Raw genomic sequence first — 22,724 nt, forward strand, 5'->3', positions numbered from 1 at the left:
CTAAATTTTGAAGTCATAATATTATTATGCACAATATTATATGATTTTAGAAAACGAAAAAGGAATCCAAACCTTATGGATTAAAACTATCAATATCTATTTTCTACACATAACATATTTAAAGAGATATTGCTCGATGAATAATGACACCCATCCTTTGCATAGACCAGTAACACAATATACCTACATTATATAAAGCTAAAAGATTTATTATTTTGTATTTAAATAAATCAAAATAACTGTAATCAAAGAACATGTTAATTAAACATAGCATTAGACCATTAGAGGTTTTATGGAAATTGCAATGACCCGTCGATCGATGCTATATAATAACGAAGTGTAATAATTAAGCAGAACTTTACAAGAATAATATAAATTTATATGTATATCCCTTCAACTATATATAATAAAGTAATACTTTTTAAAGACTTTAAATTACAAACGTGTTAGGGGGCTTGAGTTAAGTCTTCCGGATTATAAAATTCGTGTTTAAAAAAATAATTAGCAAAACACTGTGTATAATTATATTATTATAATTCTTATTTCAATTTAGTTTTAATAATTATATGTGCATGTCCGTACTTAAGACCACGTGTAGTGGATGGAGTCTCTTTATGATGTTGTGCGACATGTGACGTCATGTCAATATATGAGTTTTTTTTTTGGCTAAAATGAGTGTAGTTGATTGAGCCCTTTAAATCATTAACCTATTATTATTTTATTATTATATATTTATTATCAAAATAAAGAAAAAACAAACCCACCAGTCACGTTCCACCCTTTCCCCCCCACATTTCCTCACCTGCCGCTGTGTATGAAGCACACCCACCCCCTCCAAAGCGCCCATAGCGTCCCGCGGGGCAGTTTTCCCATCGTTATGGGGCGTTTTCGAGGTGGATGGCGCTCCACTACGTTGGGCCTTAAGAATAACTTATTCTATATTTATTTAAAGAAGTTCAACAAAATTAGAATTTTTCATTTGAAAGTAAGTTTGTTTGAACTTTTCAAATACATTTAATTTATTAAATTGTTAATGTATAAAATGTATTATTTTATATAATAATATGATTATTTTACAAAATACGATTTAGGATTTTGACCTGATTTTTAACTTTGTTTGAATTTTAATTTAAGTTATTATTTTATATAGCAACTATTCAAATGTTAAATAATAAAATATAAACTTAATAACTTCTAAATAAACCAGTTACGTTGTCCTCACTTTTCCAAACAAAGAAAAAAAAGTCCTTGAATCAACGGCTATGACTTCACATACTAAATATAGCAAGGCCATTTAACATGGGTATTAAGGCAAGTACTCTATGGAAAACTGAAGAAACACTAAGTGACCCGGTACAGATTATAGATAATCTGGGGGTTAAGTAATGTTTCCCACGGATGAGGTCTAGCTGAGAAGGCTGTTCTTCAGGAGACCTGCAAAACAAACACCGTAAGCTCGTCACTGAGAAGGGGGGGGGGGTTCCTCCTTGTGACCACCCTCCGGCGTGAGAATCAGACTAGGTTGCTCTGAATATAAGTGTATATTAAGAGATTGCTAGATAACTGGATAGCAGATGATCTTACCATTCCAAGATGTTGGAGTATTTATAGCCGAAGGTAGGTTTCCAAGCAGGTACAGCCGGCTGAATAGTATTCCTGTTCTACCAACAGTGGACTATGCACAGGCCATACTGGTTGGTGGGTAGGTTACGGCCAACAGTGACAAAGTCGGCTGCACTATTCCACCAACTGTAGATTATGCACGTCCCACCTACTGTGGATTGTACGCAGGCCATGCTGGTTGGTGAAAAGGTTACGGCCAATAGTAACACTATTCCACCAACTGTAGGCTGCGCATGTCCCACAGTAAGGGTTGGTGAGTAGGCAGCGGCTAATAGTGACAAACAGTACTAGAGGGTGCTCCTCCTCGCACTGTTGTCGGTGAGCTGTCACCCTGTGATTGGCTCATGGGTTGTTCTGGTCAGATCGTCTGTCCTATCCATACCTTGGTAGGTATAGTACAAAAGATCTTTCAGAATCATACAGACTGGCTCATTTAGGCGGGATTGTTCCCGCCTTGCTCATTCCTTCATGTGACTACTGAAGTATCTATTGTCTTGTGCGTGTAGCCCTGCTGTCTGCGGGTAGCCTTCCCTGATGGCTTGTATCCGCAACTGCGGGAACAGGCGGGGTACTTCACCATTGGGAGGCTTTCCCTGCGTGTACAGCTTGCGTACTGCGCGTAAGGTTCTATGAGCATGGTGGGTCCTGCGGGAGCAGATGGTCTTTGCGCAGACGTCCCTGTTCAAGGTGAGTCTTGCGGGACCAACTGGGCTCTGCTGGGACCTACCTCTTCAAGTCCCCCCAGTCCAATGTTCTTCTCATGAATGTTCAATAAAGTGAGGTGAACTTTTGGACTTTAAGCAAGGGGTTTTGAAAAGGTTTTTAGTTTTAAGGTTCTCCGTGGGGATTCTTCCCGCAGATTTCCTAATGTCACTTGCAAAAATTCCCGATTTTTTTGCTTGATCTTTGGGTATGATGCGGGTAGGTATGTAACCTTCTCGCAAGTCAGGAGCGTTGAGTCTCACTTGTGTGGATTCTCCTTGAGGTTTTAGTGGTTTTGAACATAGTGATCAATTATGTTTAAACCACCAATTCCATCCTGGAGCCTCAAAACAATGTATTTCTCGACGTTCCCGCTATGCGGGGATGTTATTTCCGTTTCCACAAGCATTGCCCAAAAGATCCTTCTTGGTTTCAATTCCCTGCGGAGCGCTAGGTATGTGAAGGGTTTTGCCTTAACACTGTACCCGCGCTCGTCTTACAGTTACTTTACTTTCAAGGTACCCCTGGCGTCAATTCCCTGCGGGTGCTAGGTATGTGAAGGGTTTTGCCCTAACACTGTACCCGCACCCGCCTTATAGTTACTTTGTTGCCGGGGTTTTCTTGGCTTCAATTCCCTGCGGGTGCTAGGTATGTGAAGGGTTTTGCCTGAACACTGTACCCGCATCCGTCTTATGGTTACTTGGTTGCCAAGGTAAGGGGTATTTTCCCGCTTACTTTTGAATCTTTTTGAATTTTGAATTTTGAAATTCGAAAGGTTGGTAAGGATAAGAACAGTCCAGACATCTGAAACGTCGTGCGACGGTTTCTTCTGACTGTGTCAGGTCGTGCAGGAAGTTATGGTGACGTGACAGAACATGGTCATTCCAGTCGCTTTTTCAGGCGCGTGGGCACGATTTTTCGGGCGCGTGGCCGCGAAATTACTGACACGCGTCCTGTCAACAGCTGTTGCCAGCTTGCTTTTTGCCACGTGTCATAGTTTCATTGCACCTTCGATTTCTCTCTCCTCCGCATTAAATTCACCGCATTAATTGCGATTACTATATAAAGGGGGAGAGGGTTATTTGCAATTCACACTTTTCACTCTTCTCTTCATCTTTAAGGCGATTTCCGGCGAATACTCCTTTATTTAATCGAGCATTCTCTCGAAATCGTTTTCTTCTTCCTCTGCAAGATGTCTTCACGTGATGCTGAAGCTGTGGCCGACGACAGGAGTACTGCTGGCGAGTGCCAGTGTGCTCTGCCCGGCGATCAGTACCGGTATGTTGTCAGGAAGTTCATGCTCGATCCCCTCGAGCCTGAGTTTCCTGAATCCCACCAGACCGTGTACGATGCCCCCAGAGGCAAGATCGGGGTTTATGCTGCATTTTTTGTCTATGGGAATCTTAGATTCCCATTGACAAAATTTGTTTACCGTGTCCTTGAGAGGCACGGTGTTCATTTGACCGAGCTGCACCCTATGGCGGTCGCCAAGATTCGCCACTTCGAGTGGGTGTGCCGGATTCTGGGCATCGAGCCCCATGTGGACCGCCTGATGACCTTCTATACCTGGAGGTGCATCCAGGGGTGGTACACCCTGACAACCCGTATCAAGGGTTTAAAGATTTGTGCGACCGAGCGCAGTCTCCGATCGTGGAAGCGGGAGTTCTTCTACATATCCGTCCGCGCCGTCCCCCTTGCCATGAAGTTTAAAAATGGCCAAGCAATTCCGAGCCTCCACGCCCCCAACTACCAGGAGGCGGAATGGTTCTCGAAGATATCCCTGGTCCAATCTCCGGTTTACCGGTTTGCGGAGTCCGGGATGGTGATGCTGGGGATGAGCCGGGTGTGGAAGGAGGCGTCTCAGGTTCCCATCCTTCTCGAATACGGTTTGAACTCTACTCCTTATGGTATGTCTTGTCTTTCTTGCTGATATGAGTTTGTCTTCTAACTGTTTCTTTTCTCTTAGAGGGGAACAATTTGGAGTCGCTCCTGTACCCGCGGGAAGCTGACGATCCTGTGCGGATGGGTACTCGTGCTCTTGATGAGAACGAGTTGCCCATCCTGGAGCAAACAGCGGATCGGTTTGTGGAGGTTTATCCGCTAGGCCACGAGATCCTGAGCCACCGGCGGCCAGGTAAGGCGTTATTCTCCCCTCCACCCCTCAGTGCTGTACCCGCTGCTGGAATTCCTTACACCCTGTCTTCTTCTGAGGAATCCGCAGATGGTCCTTCGTTAGTGCGGAAGAAGCGGGCTGCCGGCGGGAAAGGGAAGGAGAAGGCGGCCTCCACAGCCGATCCAGTGCTCCTATCTGACACTGAGTCAGATAGTGAAGAGGCGGGGGGGAAGCCCGGTGGTGAGAAGACCACTGTTCCGGAGGCTACGACTGTTACCTCTGGAGAACCAATGACAACCACGGTGACCGGCATCAAGAGACCGGCTCCATCGGGTTCGTCCCCGCCCGTCCGTACGTTCAAGCGGAAGAAACCCTGTAAGTACAACTCTTAGCTTTTATTTTCATAGTTTAATCTTCAAGTCTTTTTAACACTTTTCTTCTTTACGCAGGTGTGGATGTTGGCGCATTCCAGGGTGAGGGGCCGAGTACAACCTCTCCGCCAATGACGGTAGGCTTGGTCAGCCTACCTGAGGCGTCGACCCAGGCGCCTGCGCCTGCTTCCGCTGGTTCAGTTGCTCATTCTGAGCCGACTGTTCCAGCCGAGATGACGTCACCGCCGGCGGTGAGTGCAATTTTTACAGCATCGTTCACCGAGCCGGCGGTTACTGTTGCTGCTGACTCTTCGGCGGCGTCCGCGACGGACACCATGCCTCCGCCATCGACTGCGGCGGAAACCATGCCGCCTCCGCCATCGGCCTCGACGGCTGGACCTTCAGGTACGCGCGGGGCTTCTCGCCGATCTTTGCTACCTTCCCATCTGCCTGACCTTTTGGATGGATTTCCCTTAGGTTCAGGTGATGGGTTCGGTGGCTATCGGCCTGTGATCGACCCTACAGGTGCGTAGGGTTCTTTTGTCCTTTATGTAATTTTTATCATCTTTTCCTAACTGCTTTGTTTCTTTTGCAGTGTCGGATTCCAATGAAGTGTATGTTCCAAGATGGAACATACGCCGAGGAACAACCCTTCGTACACCTGTGGAGTGCGTGGACTGGGCTCGCCACGCTGCTCCCCATGGTGCGTTGGGGGAAGCCATGGTTAGCTACCAGGAGGGTAGGCTAACCAACGAGCTTCGGGTTCTCCTGGCCCGGATGCAGCCACGCGTCGAGCTGCTTTGTCGTGAAAACGACAAGTTGAAAGCAGCTCGTGTTAAAGAAATATCTCAGGCGCGTGCTCTCCGGGAGGAGAACCAAAAACTGACCGCGGTATCTGCGGAGAAGGAGAAGGCCTTCAAGGCCCTCGAGGTTGAGGTTCAAGCGCGACTCGAGGCCCGCTCCAAGGCTGCCCAAGCTGTTAACGAACAGCTTCGGCTAGCTAAGGAGACTGCGAGGAACGCGACCGAGAGGGCCACCAAGGCTGAAGCTGTTGCTGAGCCTCTCCGCCTGGAGAATGAAGAACTTAAAGCTAAGTTAGAGGCTCTTCAACAGGCTCATGATGCCTTGGCTATGGAGGATGCGAAGAAGCTTCAAGAGATCCTGGACCAGAGGGGTGTGCTTGCGCAGACCGAGCGGAAGCTTAAGGGCGTTGAAGAGGCCGCCGCAAAGGATGTGCTTCTCGCCAATCTTAATAAGAACGAAGCTGAACGCGCCTGCACCCAAGCTCTGGCTGCCAAGGAATGGCTTCTTCGAGAAGCGTTGCCTCAGGTATTTTAGCTTTATGTCGTCACGCTTTCCTTTGTAGAATAGTTCTTATACTTGTACATTTTTTGTAGGTTGTGCATCGGGTCTTTTCAGAGACATCTTACGACGATGCTATGAGCGCAGCTCTCAACGCTTCTCATGAGGATGGGGAACGGACCGGCTTCCTGCTTGGTCTAGGGTTTGCTGAGAAAGGCGTCCCGCCTTCCAACTTCCCTCTGTATAATGCGGATACCGAAACTATTTATGACCAAGCGGTGAACCATTATGCTGCCTTCCCGCATCCGGTGGTGGAGAAGGTAAATGAAATTGCTGCTGCTGATGATGGGCTTGCTGTCCTTAGAGCTTTCCTTGAACCGTCACACTCTGCTGATGGTGCGGGTCCAAGTGGGAGTGGTCCTGAAGCATGATCCAAAAGATCCCTTTCCACCACTAGCGTAGATATTTGCTCTTACTTCTTTTGTATGCGGGTATATACCCAGCAATGTTTGTAATATTCAAGTTGAAATAAAGAATGTGTTTGTCCTTTTCTTTATTTAACGCATGTTTACACTTGGCAATTTCTTTAGTACTTAGATAAGTTAACTTTTTGACATGGTAAATTATAAGTTTATTTTTTCTTCCTCTTTCATGATTGTGCGGGTAAGACCGTCACTTGCACTTAGTAGGATGGCTAAACTTACATTTATCCTGCGTGGAAGTTTTCCTTATCTTTTCCTTGAAATTTTCTAAGTGTTCAGAATAAGTTAACCCTTGAACGTGGTAGATGATAGGTTGAAGTTTTGCTTCCTTGTTTGTGATTGTGCGGGTAAGACCGTCACTTGCACTTACAAGGATGACTAAACTTGACTTACATCTGACCTGCGTGTAGGCTTTCCTTATTATTTAGTATAAGTTAACCTTTGAACGTGGTAGATGATAGGTTGAAGTTTTGCTTCCTTGTTCGTGATTGTGCGGGTAAGACCGTCACTTGCACTCACAAGGATGGCTAAACTTAACTTACGTCTGACCTGCGTGTAGGCTTTCCTTATTATTTAGTATAAGTTAACCTTTGAACGTGGTAGATGATAGGTTGAAGTTTTGCTTCCTTGTTCGTGATTGTGCGGGTAAGACCGTCACTTGCACTCACAAGGATGGCTAAACTTAACTTACGTCTGACCTGCGTGTAGGTTTTTCTTAGAACTTTTTAACATTTTTAGCGTTGTGTTTATGCGGGTTTTGTCCACGCATCTCAAGAGTGGGCCAAGAAAGTTACGTCTGTAAAGGATGTCATTGACGAGTTGATAATTCAGTGCTTTACAGCGTAGTTTTCTTGCCTGTGTTTTTGACTCTGGTAGTATTCCTGCTGCAAGGTAATTTATTATTGGTGTCATCCACGTTTCTGTACTGGTTTGGATGACACAAATTTCCTTGTGCGGGACTGATGGTGCTTCGAGGAGTTCAATGCGGATGTCCTTTCCCAAGTGGGTGAAGGCTAGTGATGCAAGCTTGCTTAACGCATCCGCAGATTTGTTTTCGCTGCGCTTGACGTGTATGACTTTACAATCACTAAAATTACGCATAAGGGTTTTTGCCTTGGCGAGGTACAGGGCCATGGTGTCGTTCACAGCCGTGTACGTCCCATTTATTTGGTTGGCCACCAGCATGGAATCCACGTGGGCTTCCAAGTTTTTCACTCCCATCTTACGCGCAATTCTCAAACCGGCCAAGAATGCTTCATATTCGGCTTCATTATTCGTACTTGGAAAATCCAACCAAATAGCGTAAGTATATTCTTGGCCTGCTGGGTTGGTTAATTTTAACCCTGCGCCTGAACCCTCGTTACTGGCTGCTCCATCAGTGTAGAGTCGCCAGACATCATTGACGTCCTGTGCTGGGGAGGGTTGAGCCTCCTCCTGGCACTCTTTTTCCCGCGAAGCGGGGACTTCTGCAATAAAATCGGCCAGGACCTGGCCTTTTATGGCTGGTCTTGGCTTGTACTTAATTGCATATTCTCCCAATTCAATTGCCCATTTGGCTAGACGTCCCGATAATTCGGGTTTGCCTAGAACGTTTGAGAGTTTGAAGTTGGTGAGAATGGTGATTGGGTGGCCCTGGAAATATCGTCTTAACCTGCGTGAAGCGTGTATAAGTGCTAAGACTAATTTTTCGAGGGTAGAGTACTGGGTTTCTACGTCTGTTAGTACACGGCTAACATAATAGATTGGCATCTGGATGCCCTTTCGTTCTACTAGCAGGACTGCCCCGGTTGCTCTATCTGTTCCGGAAAGGTATAGGATTAACTCCTCTCCCGCTTGTGGTGCTGTAAGTGTTGGGAGTTCGATTAGGCGTGACCGAATCTCCTGAAAAGCTGCTTCCGCTTCTGGTGTCCAGCGGAAGTGCGTTTTCTTCAAGCAGTTTCTCAATGTTGACACGAAAGGAAACGACTTATCCGCATGGTTTGCCAAGAAGCGATTAAGTGCGACTAGTCGTCCATTCAGTGTCTGAGCCTGTTTGATGGTGGTAGGTGATTCCATTTTAACAATGGCTTCGACCTTTTCAGGGTTCGCTTTAAAGCCATCTTTAGTAACAATGACTCCTAAGAACTTCCCTTCTTCCATCCCAAATGAACACTTGCTCGGGTTGAGCTTCATGTTTATCTTTCGGAGCGTGTTGAAAGTTTCTTCAATGTCTTTCAACATCGCCTCTGGCTCGAGGCTTTTGATGAACAAATCATCCATATAGACTTCCAAGTTTCTCCCGATTTGGGCATGAAACTCTTTGTCCATTAGTCGTTGGTACGTGGACCCTGCATTCTTAAGTCCGAATGGCATCATTTTATAACAAAATGTACCATCGGGCGTCCGAAATGCGGTTTTGTCCTGGTCATCAATGGCCATGTGGATTTGGTGGTACCCCTTATACGCATCCAAGAAGCATTTAAGGCGAAATGGTGCCAACGAATCCACTTTGAGATCAATTTCTGGTAACGGATAACAATCTTTGGGGCATGCTTTGTTCAAATCTTTGAAATCTATGCACATGCGCCATTGTTTGTCATTCTTCGGTACCATTACGGGATTTGCAACCCATGTTTGATATCTACTAACGCGTACGATGCCTGCGTCAAGGAGTTCCTTAACTTGGGTTCTACACGCGTTAGTTTGTTCAGGCCCCATTACTCTGCGCTTTTGTACGACTGGCGTAACAGCCGGATCGCACTTGAGCTTATGCTCCGCCTTACTTCGGGGTACACCAGTCATGTCAGCTGGTGCCCACGCAAAGATGTCAGCGTTTTTCTGCAGTAAGCGTTTGAGTAAGGTGCGGGTGGGATCAACGATTGTTGGTCCAATGGTAACGACCTGGTCGGGGTATTTGCCATTGAAGGCCCATTTTTCTGGTTCAGTGATGGTTGGTTTAGCCTTTTTCGGTTTGGGTTTAGATGAAACAGATGCAATGCATACCTGGGGAATGCCAGAGATCATCGCTACACCCTCAGCTGTTGGCCATCCCATCATGCCGTGGACTGAAGATACCACGGCGTTGAATCTTGCCATCCCGTCTCTTCCGAATAGGATGTCGTACGTGTGATGTGGCTTTTTCATCACGACAAAATCCACGTCTTCTGTGCGTGAATGATTCCCATCAGTAAGAGTAACGGGGAAAGATAGGATACCCAGGGGTGTTTCTGTACTTCCGTCAAACCCTTCCATTGAAGCGTAGACCGTTTCCAAGCGTTCTTTGTCTTCATCATCCAGCTTATCAAAGAACTGCCTGTACATCACTGTCGACGAAGCGCCGTTGTCAGCAAGAGTGCGTGAAGTGATGTAGTGCCCCAGCTGGCTTCTGATGACGATGGGGCCTTCTTTGCTGGGGCCTCCTGGCACTCGCGGGAAGCGCACCTCAGCTTCCTTCCACGCGCATGGTTCTGCCACCCGTCTTTTTCTTCCTCTGACCTTGCCATGAACCATGTTGATGCTGATATCGACGGGCTTTCGTCCGTTACCTCTGTACCGGTTGTCATTCCTTCCTCCCTTCCTGATCGATGCCACAAGATGTGCAAGTCTTCCATCCTTGACAAATGTCTCAATAATATCCTTCAAGGATGTGCACTCTTCAGTACCATGACCCTTTGTCCCGTGGAAATCACAGGATTTGCTTTGATCCGCATTAGGTTTCTGCCGGATCAATGGGGCTTTAGGCCATGGCAATTTTTCCGTGGCAAATATCTCCGTGACGCTCTTCGTGAGTGGCGTCCACCGGTGTTTTCGGTTTGAAGGGTGTGTGTTGTCCCTTCCGCCAACAAGAGGGCGAGAGCTGGATGAGGTGTCAAAGTTTACCCTTGACTGCCAAATACCTAGCCTCCTCTTTTTGTTCTGCCGGGCGATCCGGACATTGTTCTCTCTGGTCCTCTGCGTGTAGAGGTGTGTACTCTGGGGAAGATCCCTTCCCAGTTGCTTTTCCGTCTCGGCAAAGCGCTTTGCCGCCGTCATGATGGCATCCCAAGTTGATGGCATGCCATCCTTACCCGTCAATGTGCGGATAAGTTCTGGGTATTCGGCGCCTTGGATGAAGGCGGCGCGAACCAGATCCTCACTTATGTTGCCGAGACTAAGCTTTTTGGAATTGAAGCGAGTGATGAAGTCTAGTAAAGATTCATCCTCCTCTCTCACGCAGTTGAGGATCGTCCACTGCTCTTCAGTGTACTTCCTCTGTTGGCTGAAATGCTGGCTGAACTTGTTCTGAAAGTCCGCCCAGTCATATATGTGGTGGATCGGTAAACGATCGAACCATGCCCTGGCCGCTCCGACCAGAGTCATCTGGAACATGTAGCACCACGTGGGTTACGTCCAGTTGCTGACGGTAGCCCCCGCAATGAACCTGTTCAAATGGTCGTCTGGGTCGGATAGACCATCATAAGTGCCAATGTTGGACATTTGTTTGGCACTTCTCGGGGCGATTGCTTCCGCAATGTCCCTTGCGAACTTTGACTTCCCTGCATTTGTAGCAGTTGGTCTAAAGGTTTTGGAAAAGTCACGCGGGTTTCTCTCCGCGATTGGTTTAAAGGCTTCCCCAAAATTCCTTTTTGGTTGGACGTCCGTTTCCTTACGCTTCCCTTTCGCCTTATGGCGAGGGTTCGCGTCGGTGTCGGACTCCAACTCGTCGTCTGAGTACTCGCAGTCACTGCTCATATTGAGGTGTTGGCGAGTACTGGCGAATTCGTCAGCCTGTTGAACTGAACGCAAGCGTTCGTCCAATTCGGCTTGGAATTCTCTTTGCCGTGCTTCGGCCCACGCCTTCACTTGATCTAGTGTTTGGCGAGGGACCTTCGTTCGTTTTTCCAGTTGGGTATCGGAGAATCCCAATGGAATATTTACTCCACTTGCCCCGGCTTGGGTAGTCGGGGTAGTGTTCGTAAGGATTGTATAACCGCCGGTGTTCCCTCCAGTTGCTGGGGTTGTTACCGGGGTTTCTTGGTCGGTTACTGGCCTTTGAACCGGAGTAACGTTAACCATTTCTTCAGAAATTGTGAAAAAACTAAAATAGTTCTAGCTTTTATGCACGGATGGCGCCAATGAAGAAACACTAAGTGACCCGGTACAGATTATAGATAATCTGGGGGTTAAGTAATGTTTCCCACGGATGAGGTCTAGCTGAGAAGGCTGTTCTTCAGGAGACCTGCAAAACAAACACCGTAAGCTCGTCACTGAGAAGGGGGGGGGGTTCCTCCTTGTGACCCCCCTCCGGCGTGAGAATCAGACTAGGTTGTTCTGAATATAAGTGTATATTAAGAGATTGCTAGATAACTGGATAGCAGATGATCTTACCATTCCAAGATGTTGGAGTATTTATAGCCGAAGGTAGGTTTCCAAGCAGGTACAGCCGGCTGAATAGTATTCCTGTTCTACCAACAGTGGACTATGCACAGGCCATACTGGTTGGTGGGTAGGTTACGGCCAACAGTGACAAAGTCGGCTGCACTATTCCACCAACTGTAGATTATGCACGTCCCACCTACTGTGGATTGTACGCAGGCCATGCTGGTTGGTGAAAAGGTTACGGCCAATAGTAACACTATTCCACCAACTGTAGGCTGCGCATGTCCCACAGTAAGGGTTGGTGAGTAGGCAGCGGCTAATAGTGACAAACAGTACTAGAGGGTGCTCCTCCTCGCACTGTTGTCGGTGAGCTGTCACCCTGTGATTGGCTCATGGGTTGTTCTGGTCAGATCGTCTGTCCTATCTATACCTTGGTAGGTATAGTACAAAAGATCTTTCAGAATCATACAGACTGGCTCATTTAGGCGGGATTGTTCCCGCCTTGCTCATTCCTTCATGTGACTACTGAAGTATCTATTGTCTTGTGCGTGTAGCCCTGCTGTCTGCGGGTAGCCTTCCCTGATGGCTTGTATCCGCAACTGCGGGAACAGGCGTGGTACTTCACCATTGGGAGGCTTTCCCTGCGTGTACAGCTTGCGTACTGCGCGTAAGGTTCTATGAGCATGGTGGGTCCTGCGGGAGCAGATGGTCTTTGCGCAGACGTCCCTGTTCAAGGTGAGTCTTGCGGGACCAACTGGGCTCTGCTGGGACCTACCTCTTCAAAAACCTTACAAGAAGTTGACAACTGATATATGAATAAAACAAGTAATTTATACCTTCTAAATTCATACAGGTTAGTGTACTCCCCCCCCCTTTATTCTAAAGGACACATTAAACTTCCATCTATATTTAAAAAAAAATATATAAATGTATACATATAAGTACGTTGGTTGGCTTTTATTAGTTTTTGTCTTGCTACAAGAATATCTTACCAGGAAATTCACATTATCAAGTAAAACGCAATTTGTGCTATTCATATTACCTTAAATATGATAAGAAACCAGTGATACAAAATTCAAATATAAATCTTCTCCTAGAGGAAAATGACATGCTTACAACCACACTACCCATTGAAGGCTACCTATTAACCAAGAGGATAAAGTAAATTGCAGTTTGTGATTGCCGAATTATTTTTAATTCGTGCGAAAATAGCATAGACTTCATTTCAATACGCATTAGCCAGATAAAAATCGAAAACTAAATTAACTTTCTATATGTTTTAGTGTATGAGTAAAGATGCTAACTAGGACACCTAAAATCCAAACTTATAATCCAGCATAGCCTTATATACATGTTTTATTTTTCTTTTATATTTAAAGGACACATGCTTTAGCTCACACATGGAATAACAGACCTCAAATTGAACACCTATGTACTATTTTATGTGTATATGATTCACTTTTCCGATATTATATTTGTTTTACAAAAGTTTCAAAAACAATTTTTCAAATGCAAACACTTTTGAATTTTTGTCTAATGTTCCCTTTATTAATTTATAAATGTCAGTAAAATATAAAAAAAACATATATTCTTTTAAATATATTGTTTATTTGTAATTATGCATACATCAATATTGCCAATTATAGCTCAAATACAAAGTTTGATGTTTATTTTTCAATTACTTATTTTAAACAACTTATGACTTATTAACTTTTAAAAAAGTTAGAATGTGTTTGGTATTGTGTGCTATTATAAGGGGATAAGTTATCAAAAAAGTTATAAGAAGGTAAAATAAAAATCCCAAATACCCCCTTATTAAAAGTGTAAGAAAACCTTACAATTATTACTACTAGTATACTACTACTAGTAGTACGGTTGATGTGATACAAATGGAAAATGAACGGTCTACCGATCACTATCTTGTTTTACGTATTTCTAAAGTTATTTAGTATGTATACGAAAACATACATGTATGTCTTTATTTTTCATTATTGTCATCGATAATTAAGTGATTAGGTACCTACACATGAATACAACTGAATAATTTTTGGATTTTTATAAAGGCAAGCCAACTAGCTTACTTTTTGACAACAAACAAAAGTACACAAATAACATCACTCATATGATTGTAAAATACAATTTGAAATTACCCAAATACTAATTCATATATGTCTTTAAAACATGTTACGGTCACGGCTTTCTTGAGCTCAAAATATAAATATATATGAGGGTTTGCTTTGATTTTCCTCTTTAAATCAAACTTTACTCATTTCTTGAACAAGGCAGCCCTCGATCTTGGTCACTTCTCAGATCCTTGCACGCAACTAAACTGCATACAATATTTCAACAAATTGAAGTTTATGATGAGAACACGCAAACAAAATAAGTCGTTCATTTTTTTCATTTTCAAAAACTTTTAAAACAAAACAAAACGATATAAATGTAATGCTAATTCGTCTCTTCTGAAATTAAGAAAACGTGTGAACAAATTTTGTTTATGTATATAAGTTACACATGTATAGGCAAACTATTACGGAGTAAAATATTAAAAACACATGAAAAAATTGGTTTAGTAGTTTTCAACATTTAAAAAATATGGATTACTAGATAAAATTCTTGTTCTTTTTGTATGAATATACACAAAAGATTTGTTTAAATAAATTCGTTAGAATAATTATGATATATTCAACAATAAGGTAAAACTTTGAGAAATTAAGCATGAATTAACATACCTCATCAAGTTTAGCTTAGTGATTATTTGTTTCCAGCATCAATCCAAAATGAATGTGAGGGAAATGTGCCCACTATATCACAAGAGAATTTACAGACTCAATATAATAAATCAATAGATGGTGTGTACAGTCACAAAACACAACACAAGTACTTGACATTGTGAAAGCCACCAAACAGAGAAAAAGAAAGTATGCAGAAAATTTATGTCATGCCCACTTACATTTTTTGCAGCTGTACTAAAAGCTTCCCTATGGCTAATATCTGGATTATTTGTTTTGATCCTCTGGATTTCCTCTCTACAAATACCCATATCTCATTTAATTGATTTGAATAATAATTAAAAAAAAATGATGAAACTTTTATAAAAGATTTAGGGTAATTTAAACTAAAAGCAAAATTTAAATGTGACTGTTCTTACTTTATGAACTGGTTGTATGCAGACGGAACTCGTTGCCTCTTTTCCGGAGCTGAAAAATGCAAACATATGGTGTTAAACTTGAAGTACCGCGAATCTTGTGATGAAAATTGTTTCCGGATTTTAAAACCAATTTATGTAGGTGTCATTAAATGATCTTAAAGTTATACTAAGCTTTTGTATATTTAATGTAACAAGGATGTATATGAATAAACTTACGATGATTGATCTTTTGATCAGTGGTTATGGAAACCGGAGATGGCCTAACTGGCATCCTGCTATTGTACTTTGAAGAGGAACCCATATCAACCCTATAATTTGGAGGAGTGTGGGTTGGAGCTCTCTGAAATATCAAGAAAATAATGTAGTCTTAGTTAATTATTATGAGTTAATTAATATCAACAATATTGTGTGTGACAAGAAAACTAGTTTTTTTATATTGCAAAATGTATATATTGGTAGATTACTGAATTATCACTTGACAATATTACTATTATTGTGAAAACAATTAACGATTGTATTATGATAACTTATGACAAAAAGAAAAAACAAAATCATATAAAAATAAAGTTATCATTTTGCAGCAAACACTAGAAATAATCATTATATTATGAAGATGGTGAACATTTTGAAATCCTTTACTGTATTTAGAAAATTTATAAAATGTGGCAATGTGCTACACATTGATAGATGTATATTCAAGACAAAAGGATTGTCTAATTACTTATCATCAATTATACTACCATACAAAAGAAACTTTAGATTTAACATGAAAATTTTCTGTGAGCTTTCAACGATAAATAGACGAGTTATTCGTCGATATTTTCACTCGATAAATAAACTTAGTTATTACACTAAAATTAGAAAGTGTTAAACTAAAGATAGACGGTTATCTCCAACTACAAACCCTCCTATTTAAACTGCTACGTTTTTTTTTTAACGGCCAACTTAGTTGATGAAAAATAGAAATCTAGCCAAGCAAGAAGCTAGACTGGTATAATTTCAAGTTCTGGAAGAGAAGAAAGTGAAATAATTTTTTTAAAAGGACAAAAATTATATTAAAACTGGCATGCCAAAAGCATTTTACAAGGAAAGTGAACTAATAACATTGAAGTGACTGAATTAGTTTGAGCTGGTGCAAAAGTAAAAGTAAATAAAAAAAACCTCAGAATTGAATGACACTTGCTGTCAACTGTGTCCCAAACATATCCACCACCTCTTTAATCTCGGAAGGGAGAGAAAGAGGTTGCAGAGGAAAACAACAAAATATTGATGCAAAGAAAATAAAAAGAAACATATAATAAAAAAACACTAATAATAATATAATAATAACACTTTTGACCATAAAACAAGATTAAGAAATATATAATAAGAATAGGGTTTTTTTAAAAAACAATATCATTGAATAAAGAGAGAATCACTGACTCATTTTACACAGATGTTGGCCGCAAAAATGAAACCTATGGAAAACGGCGGTTAGGGTTCTTGAAAGCCATGGTTATTCATACACCCTTTTTGATTATTCACACATCCTTTTAACACACATCTAAACTCTATATACACCCTATAAAGGGTGTATGAATAACACATCCGTTCTTGAATCTATGATGTAACAGCAAAAAAAAAGATGTTGAAAAGAAGAAAAACAGTCTGATTTGTGTGGTCTTTAAGATTATCCTATGTATGACCTAGAGTTACTAGATCCCTATCTACTTATAAATTTCTTCTAAAAGTAACAACATTCAATGATCTGGTTCTGAAAATCTGATACCTAACCCTGCTTAGATTAGGGTTTGCATTTACCAATATGCATTTGAGTTTTTGACTTCTGATAGTCTCATGTCAAATAATTAATGTTATTTTTCCTTCAGGCATATACATATTGTGCTGTCAATGGTGTCTTTTTCAAAGGGTAATCGAAATATTTGTCATTCTTTTTGCTCGAGTTTGAACCCTCTTACTGTGGTGCTATGCATAGTTCAAAGCGTACACATAAGCCGGGATTCAAACATCAAAAACTCTTAGAAAGAAACCCTATGGAAAAACTCCTAACCACCCCACGACCAAAGTTGTGATGACTAAATAATTACTCCTCTCATGTGTACATGTTAGCAAGATAGAGAAAACCATTAGGACATCAAATTTCAGTTTCTTACCCTTGTATTTAACAAAATATTAAAAATAAAAAAGGTATTAAATTGTATACATAAATTGGTTTTACTTTCATTCTCATCTTTATTTTCCTTAAGTTTTGTAGAGAGTTTTATTTTTGTACTTTCCAAAAAAGACAATTCTATTTAACAAAAAGAACTAAGTTTAAATGTTTCGAATTACACATTTAACAAAAATTGGTGTCAATTGGTGTCAATTTTGAAGCGGTCGTTCCATATCTTTTAACACAGAGAAAATGTTTGTCCGTGTCTCACCTACTCAGACTTTATCATGAGAAGAATCTTAGTAAGTTTGTTTGTTATTAGTTTTGAAGTTAAAATTAACAATTTTGAAAAAGAAAGTTGCGATTATATAATGATTATATAAGAAATTGATCAAAATTAACTAGGGTTAATTAAGTACTTATGTTATAATGTAATTAACTTAAAAGTCACCTGATCATGGTGAGGAGAAGTTGAATCTTGGGAGGTGAGATTGGAATTTGGGAGAGTCTGAAAGGCAGGAGCCATACCCATATTCACTGACCACAGATTGGTGCAGTGTCCACATCTTACCGTCACTATGTCATACAAGCTGCTGCATGGTACACTCACCTACATTTTAACAAAACATCAATTATTACCTCCAAATCAAGAACACCCATTTTAGAAGCACAATCAACAGCACAAATTAGACATCCAATTTGGTCATAACTCAGAAAATCTAAAACAACACTTTTAGGGTTCCAAGATCACAACTTTATCATCAAGAACCCTTATTGTAATCATTTATAGTAGGATTGGTTTTGCTATTCAAAATTCAAAAGAGGGTTGCAGCGAAGTTTGTTGTCCGTTTCCCTGCCACTTTATTGTAATCGTTTTATACTTAGTATTCTGTAGAAGTAATATATTAGAACCCTTAAAGATTGAATCTTGAATAATATGAGGTGTGTGTGAACTACTAAATATCAAATTTTTAAGACTAGCTAATTAAAGCCAATTACAAGAGGCAAAACTCTTAGAAACACATAAAGATCAAATAAAGGAACCAAGAAACAATGGAGGAAGAATCTTTAGAGATAAGATCTTAAAATTTTTCTTGAAGATGCATATAATCTTGATTAAGAGCTAGAAAGAAAACCCTAGTCTTTTAAGGAGCACTCACATGCAATGATACTTAAGGATGCTAATTATGAACCTTTTAATTTGGTCAAGATTTGAATCAATTGTATAAGATAATGGAAAATCTCCAAAGGGAAAGAAAAGAATAGAATGGTTTTTCATTTTTGTCCTTGATATTAGCCACTCAAGTACCGTACTCCTTAGTTCTTGTGTGTGTGTATGTATGTGTATGTGTGAGAGAGAGGTAGAGATTTCAGATATTTAAAGTTGAAGAAGACTTGACTGAATAAGTTTGTGTGTGCATCCAAAGTGAAAAATAAAACTTGATTTCATATGGATCAAATTATGCAAGAACTCATCATCATCATGAATCTTTGTTTTATCATTTTAGAGCCCTCAAATTATGCAAGAACTCATCATCATCTTCTTCTTCTTCTTTTTCACAACTCTTTAAACATAACACAAACCATATATAAAAAAAAAAGATTAATATAATATAGATAAGTGTGTACCGCAAGAACAATATTGCAAAAGTTACAAGGTATATAACGGAGTTGCTCAGATACATCTATGCAGCTGCTGCTTGACATCTTTCTAAAACAAACACACACACACTCTTGGATCCAAAGGTTACAAAAGCTTTGTGGGTGAGTGTTGAAGTTGGGTGATGACTACAGTGGTTTCTTGTTTCAAGATGTTTCTATTTATAGATGGAGAAAGAGATGAAGAAACATATATAGATATATAATGTGTATATATATCTTAGGGAGAGAGAAAGGGGAAATTAGTAATAGAGAAAATGGGATAGGATCCAAAGAGCTAAGGGGCAAAGGCATTATAGCAAAAGGTAGGTTCAGATAGTGCCTGCGGGCCCTGATCCATGCACCTAATTAACCGGCACAAACTCTCTAGGCAAGTCATTAACTTGATGAATTTTATATTTACCAACAAACTTACTCAAAATATTATAAAAATGATGCTTCTTGATGGAGTTAAGAGCATCTCCGATGCATCCCACGTGGAGACTGTCTGGATTATGTGGCAAGACTAGGACGAGCCGGAGGCACGAAGCCGCATTGTGGCGTGGTGTCTGGCTCTGTAGACGAGCTTCGTATGAGATTGTGAGGGTGAAGGCGGGAGAGAGCACTCTAAGATGAGTTGTAAAAGTGTTTATGCTCACGTGATTAAAGATTTGATCTAGTCCCGTAATAAACATATGTAGATTAAGTAGTTTCAGAGAGTATGTAAATTGGCGTTTAAAGAAAAAGCTCAAATTCCAAAAAGCCAATTGGTCCAATGCTAGTCCCAGTTGTGAATTTTCTCTTCGATGGGTAGGCCAGGTTATCACATTTTGTTCTTTGGACGGAAGGGTAATATATTGCCAAGTGATTCCGAATGTTCATGTCTTTGCTGTTAAAAAGAAAAAAATAAGCCTAAAAAATATTAAATTTTAAAATTTATTGCAATGGCCATTTGAATAAAAATGTACAATGGATTTACACGGGAAACAACAAACGATACGTCTAATAAATTTTAACGTTTCTCGTTGTTATCTACAACATCACCCATTAATACAAATTCTCCAATTTTTTTCAGAAACAACACACTTGTAATTATACATCCCCCTTATCCCATTTTCAGAAACAAATCTAACATATTAGGATATGTTTGTGAACCAAACATGAAAACTAAAAATCTCACTCTATTATACTCCCCCCTTATCTCTCTACAATTTATTCTCATTCTCCCACCACTTTACCTCTTTGGACAACATCGATAGCAACTAGTTTTTGCCACGCTTCCCTTTTGATAGAGGACCAAATCACCTACTTAACACTAACCCAATAGAACCAGGAAAACATATCTCCAACCAGCCGGTTTGTAGTTGGATTGAATCAACTTCGTCTTCTTTCCAACAATGAATCTTGTTCAAGTTGTGATAAGAGGACGTTTTCAAACCCCCTCATACTCAATAAAGAAAGTCATGCTAATCAATAGTAGTGTCTAAGGGGCTGTTTGGTTCATTCAGATATGAATGAGTCAGATCTGAATGAACCTATGTCCCATTCAGCAACAACAACAAGTCTGAATGATTTAGACTTAATTTTAACCATTCAGATATTTTTTCTGTTTAGAACCAAACAGTCTGAATGAATCAGATGTTTGCATCTGAATGGTTCCATTCAGATGTAAACAAACAGTCCCTAAGCTTGAAATGGGAAATAAAGTATACTTTGTATAATATGAATAATAGCTCTTCCTAACAAATGAGCTTTACATTGTCATGACAATCGACTTGCGGTCTTTCCAAACTTCTCATGAGATAAATAAAGCAATAGAACCGTGTAAAAATAATACTATGAGCAAAGAGTATCAGTCCACCAAGGCTCAAGACTGTTCTCGAGAGACTAAGCTAGGGAATTTGTGTCGTTGATCACCACTTCAAGTTGACATTGATACGGAGCAACAAAAGGTGACTGTGAAGGGTAATGTGCCACCGAATGCTAAAATAATTGCAACTGGATGCAGTTCTACAGACAGTGTTTGAGGAAACAAAACTGAGTTTTAGCCAGCTGAAGGAGTGTAACTCTTGTATCTTCCTAACTAAAATTCCACTCTTCCATATCTTCTATCTTGTATCCCTGAATTCCATCAAGTATTTTACTCGCTCTTTCTATCTAAGTGGCATGTTCTGGTTCAAGTTGAGCTTTGGCTGCTTGTTATTAGTTATGTGACTTGGATCTAGATTATGTGTTTTTATATGGATTTTGTTAATATTGTAAACTTCATTTTAGGTCATTTAGGTATTGTGATTGATTGAATTTTTGAAAGTCAAACTTGCATTTAACAGGAGTTAACGGGTCAACGTATTTGACTAAATTTTGCACAAGGCCATTAGGGAAAAAGTTTAAAAATTGTGGAGTAAGGAAATCTTTTACAAGTAACAAACAGTTGAAGGACCCAAAGATGTGAATACTTTTATCTTAGATTTTATTTGTTTATTACACAGTTTTAGGATAATTATTACACGGAACACATAAATTGTCAAAGATTTGCCAATTTGATTTTGAAAATTTTTTATATATCAATGCCACATAACATTTGGGAAAAGTTATTTATATCTTTTATTTCCAATCTAAACCAGGAGGGCCACTTCAAAGCCTAGCAAAGTAAATGTGAAAACGAGTCTTTAAATGGACGGACCTCATAAGAGAAAATGTTGCAAACATCATCATTATACTCAATATGTTATTTGACGACGAACATTTAGTAAAAGTGTAAAATTGTAAACTACTAAACCCGTAAAACTCATGTAAAATAGTAAACCCAAAAGTAGCGCGGACATGTTTAACACTTGCATCAAAACTATACCGAATACAAATTTTACTATAGCAAAAGTCAGTACAGAACAAGCTACTACTGACCGAATCACAGTTATGTTTCCGCCGCAACGCAGAACAAGCTACTACTGACCGAATCACAGTTGTGTTCCTACCGCAACGCGCAAGCTCATTTATAGTATGCATATATTTGTTTCCACTTCCAAAAGTCCTTGAAAAACAATAATTGAAAGAATCCACCGTTATTAACTTTTCCAAAAGTTAATAAACATTGTATTAATCCATATATAATTTTTCCAACATTAATTATATATTGTCCATCCATAGATCAACAAGGTTTCATAAACCAAAACATTTTGAAGCCTTCTCCATTTATAAATAGGAGAAAACATATAGGAAAAAAGTTTTAGTGATGGTAATACACATTTGACTACACTCAAAAGCCTTGTGAATACTAGGACCGGGTCTTGACTTTGACATATCATATCATCTCATCTCATCACATCACAAACACAACTCCCACTTTATAACCATCATGATGTCCTCGATCTACCTTATGCAGTTTCTCAATTTTGTGGTTGAAGTGGTGATCATGATTGTATAATAGAGAACCAAGTAGAAATAGCTGCCAAAGGCATCAATCATATCTCTAATTGCAAGATGGTTTGAAGAGTTATTATGAAATGTTAGAGATAGATGACGACACGAATTAAGGGAGGCTATCGCAGATTGCTCGCCGACTAAGGGAAAGTGTTCTTGATTGAGATAACCAGAATTTGTAAAATGTTGGTAATCTTGAAAGAGAGTGATATGGAGAGTGGATATGGATATTATATGATTTACGTAGCTAGAGTCTTCATGGTGTGATTCATAAAATAATATATATAAAGAAGATGAGGAAGAGAGTGACATTAGCTAGGGTAGAGAAAGAGCTGGTTGGTAAAAACCCATTATATATGCATAACATATTAAACACTAATAATATTATTGTTATATATGATATTTTGAGTTCAATAGTCATCTCTCTTACGTG

General features: G+C 40.4%; 1 protein-coding gene across 1 annotated transcript; it reads right to left on the bottom strand.

Annotated features, from left to right (window-relative positions):
- Window positions 1-14,011: 14,011 nt before the first annotated feature.
- On the bottom strand, window positions 14,012-19,523 carry LOC143634641 (axial regulator YABBY 5-like). The gene is made up of 7 exons (XM_077102668.1): window positions 18,863-19,523; window positions 17,685-17,843; window positions 15,298-15,421; window positions 15,082-15,130; window positions 14,884-14,959; window positions 14,663-14,734; window positions 14,012-14,259 (listed from the first exon to the last, which is right to left on the bottom strand). The coding sequence occupies exons 1-6, from the start codon at window positions 18,938-18,940 to the stop codon at window positions 14,678-14,680; spliced, it is 543 nt and encodes a 180-aa protein (XP_076958783.1). The 5' UTR covers window positions 18,941-19,523; the 3' UTR covers window positions 14,012-14,259; window positions 14,663-14,677.
- Between the last annotated feature and the right edge of the window lie 3,201 nt (window positions 19,524-22,724).

This window comes from Bidens hawaiensis, unplaced genomic scaffold (assembly GCF_021521415.1).
Source record: "Bidens hawaiensis isolate Kalapana, Puna unplaced genomic scaffold, B.hawaiensis_p1.1 tig00007139_1, whole genome shotgun sequence".
NCBI lineage: Eukaryota > Viridiplantae > Streptophyta > Magnoliopsida > Asterales > Asteraceae > Bidens > Bidens hawaiensis.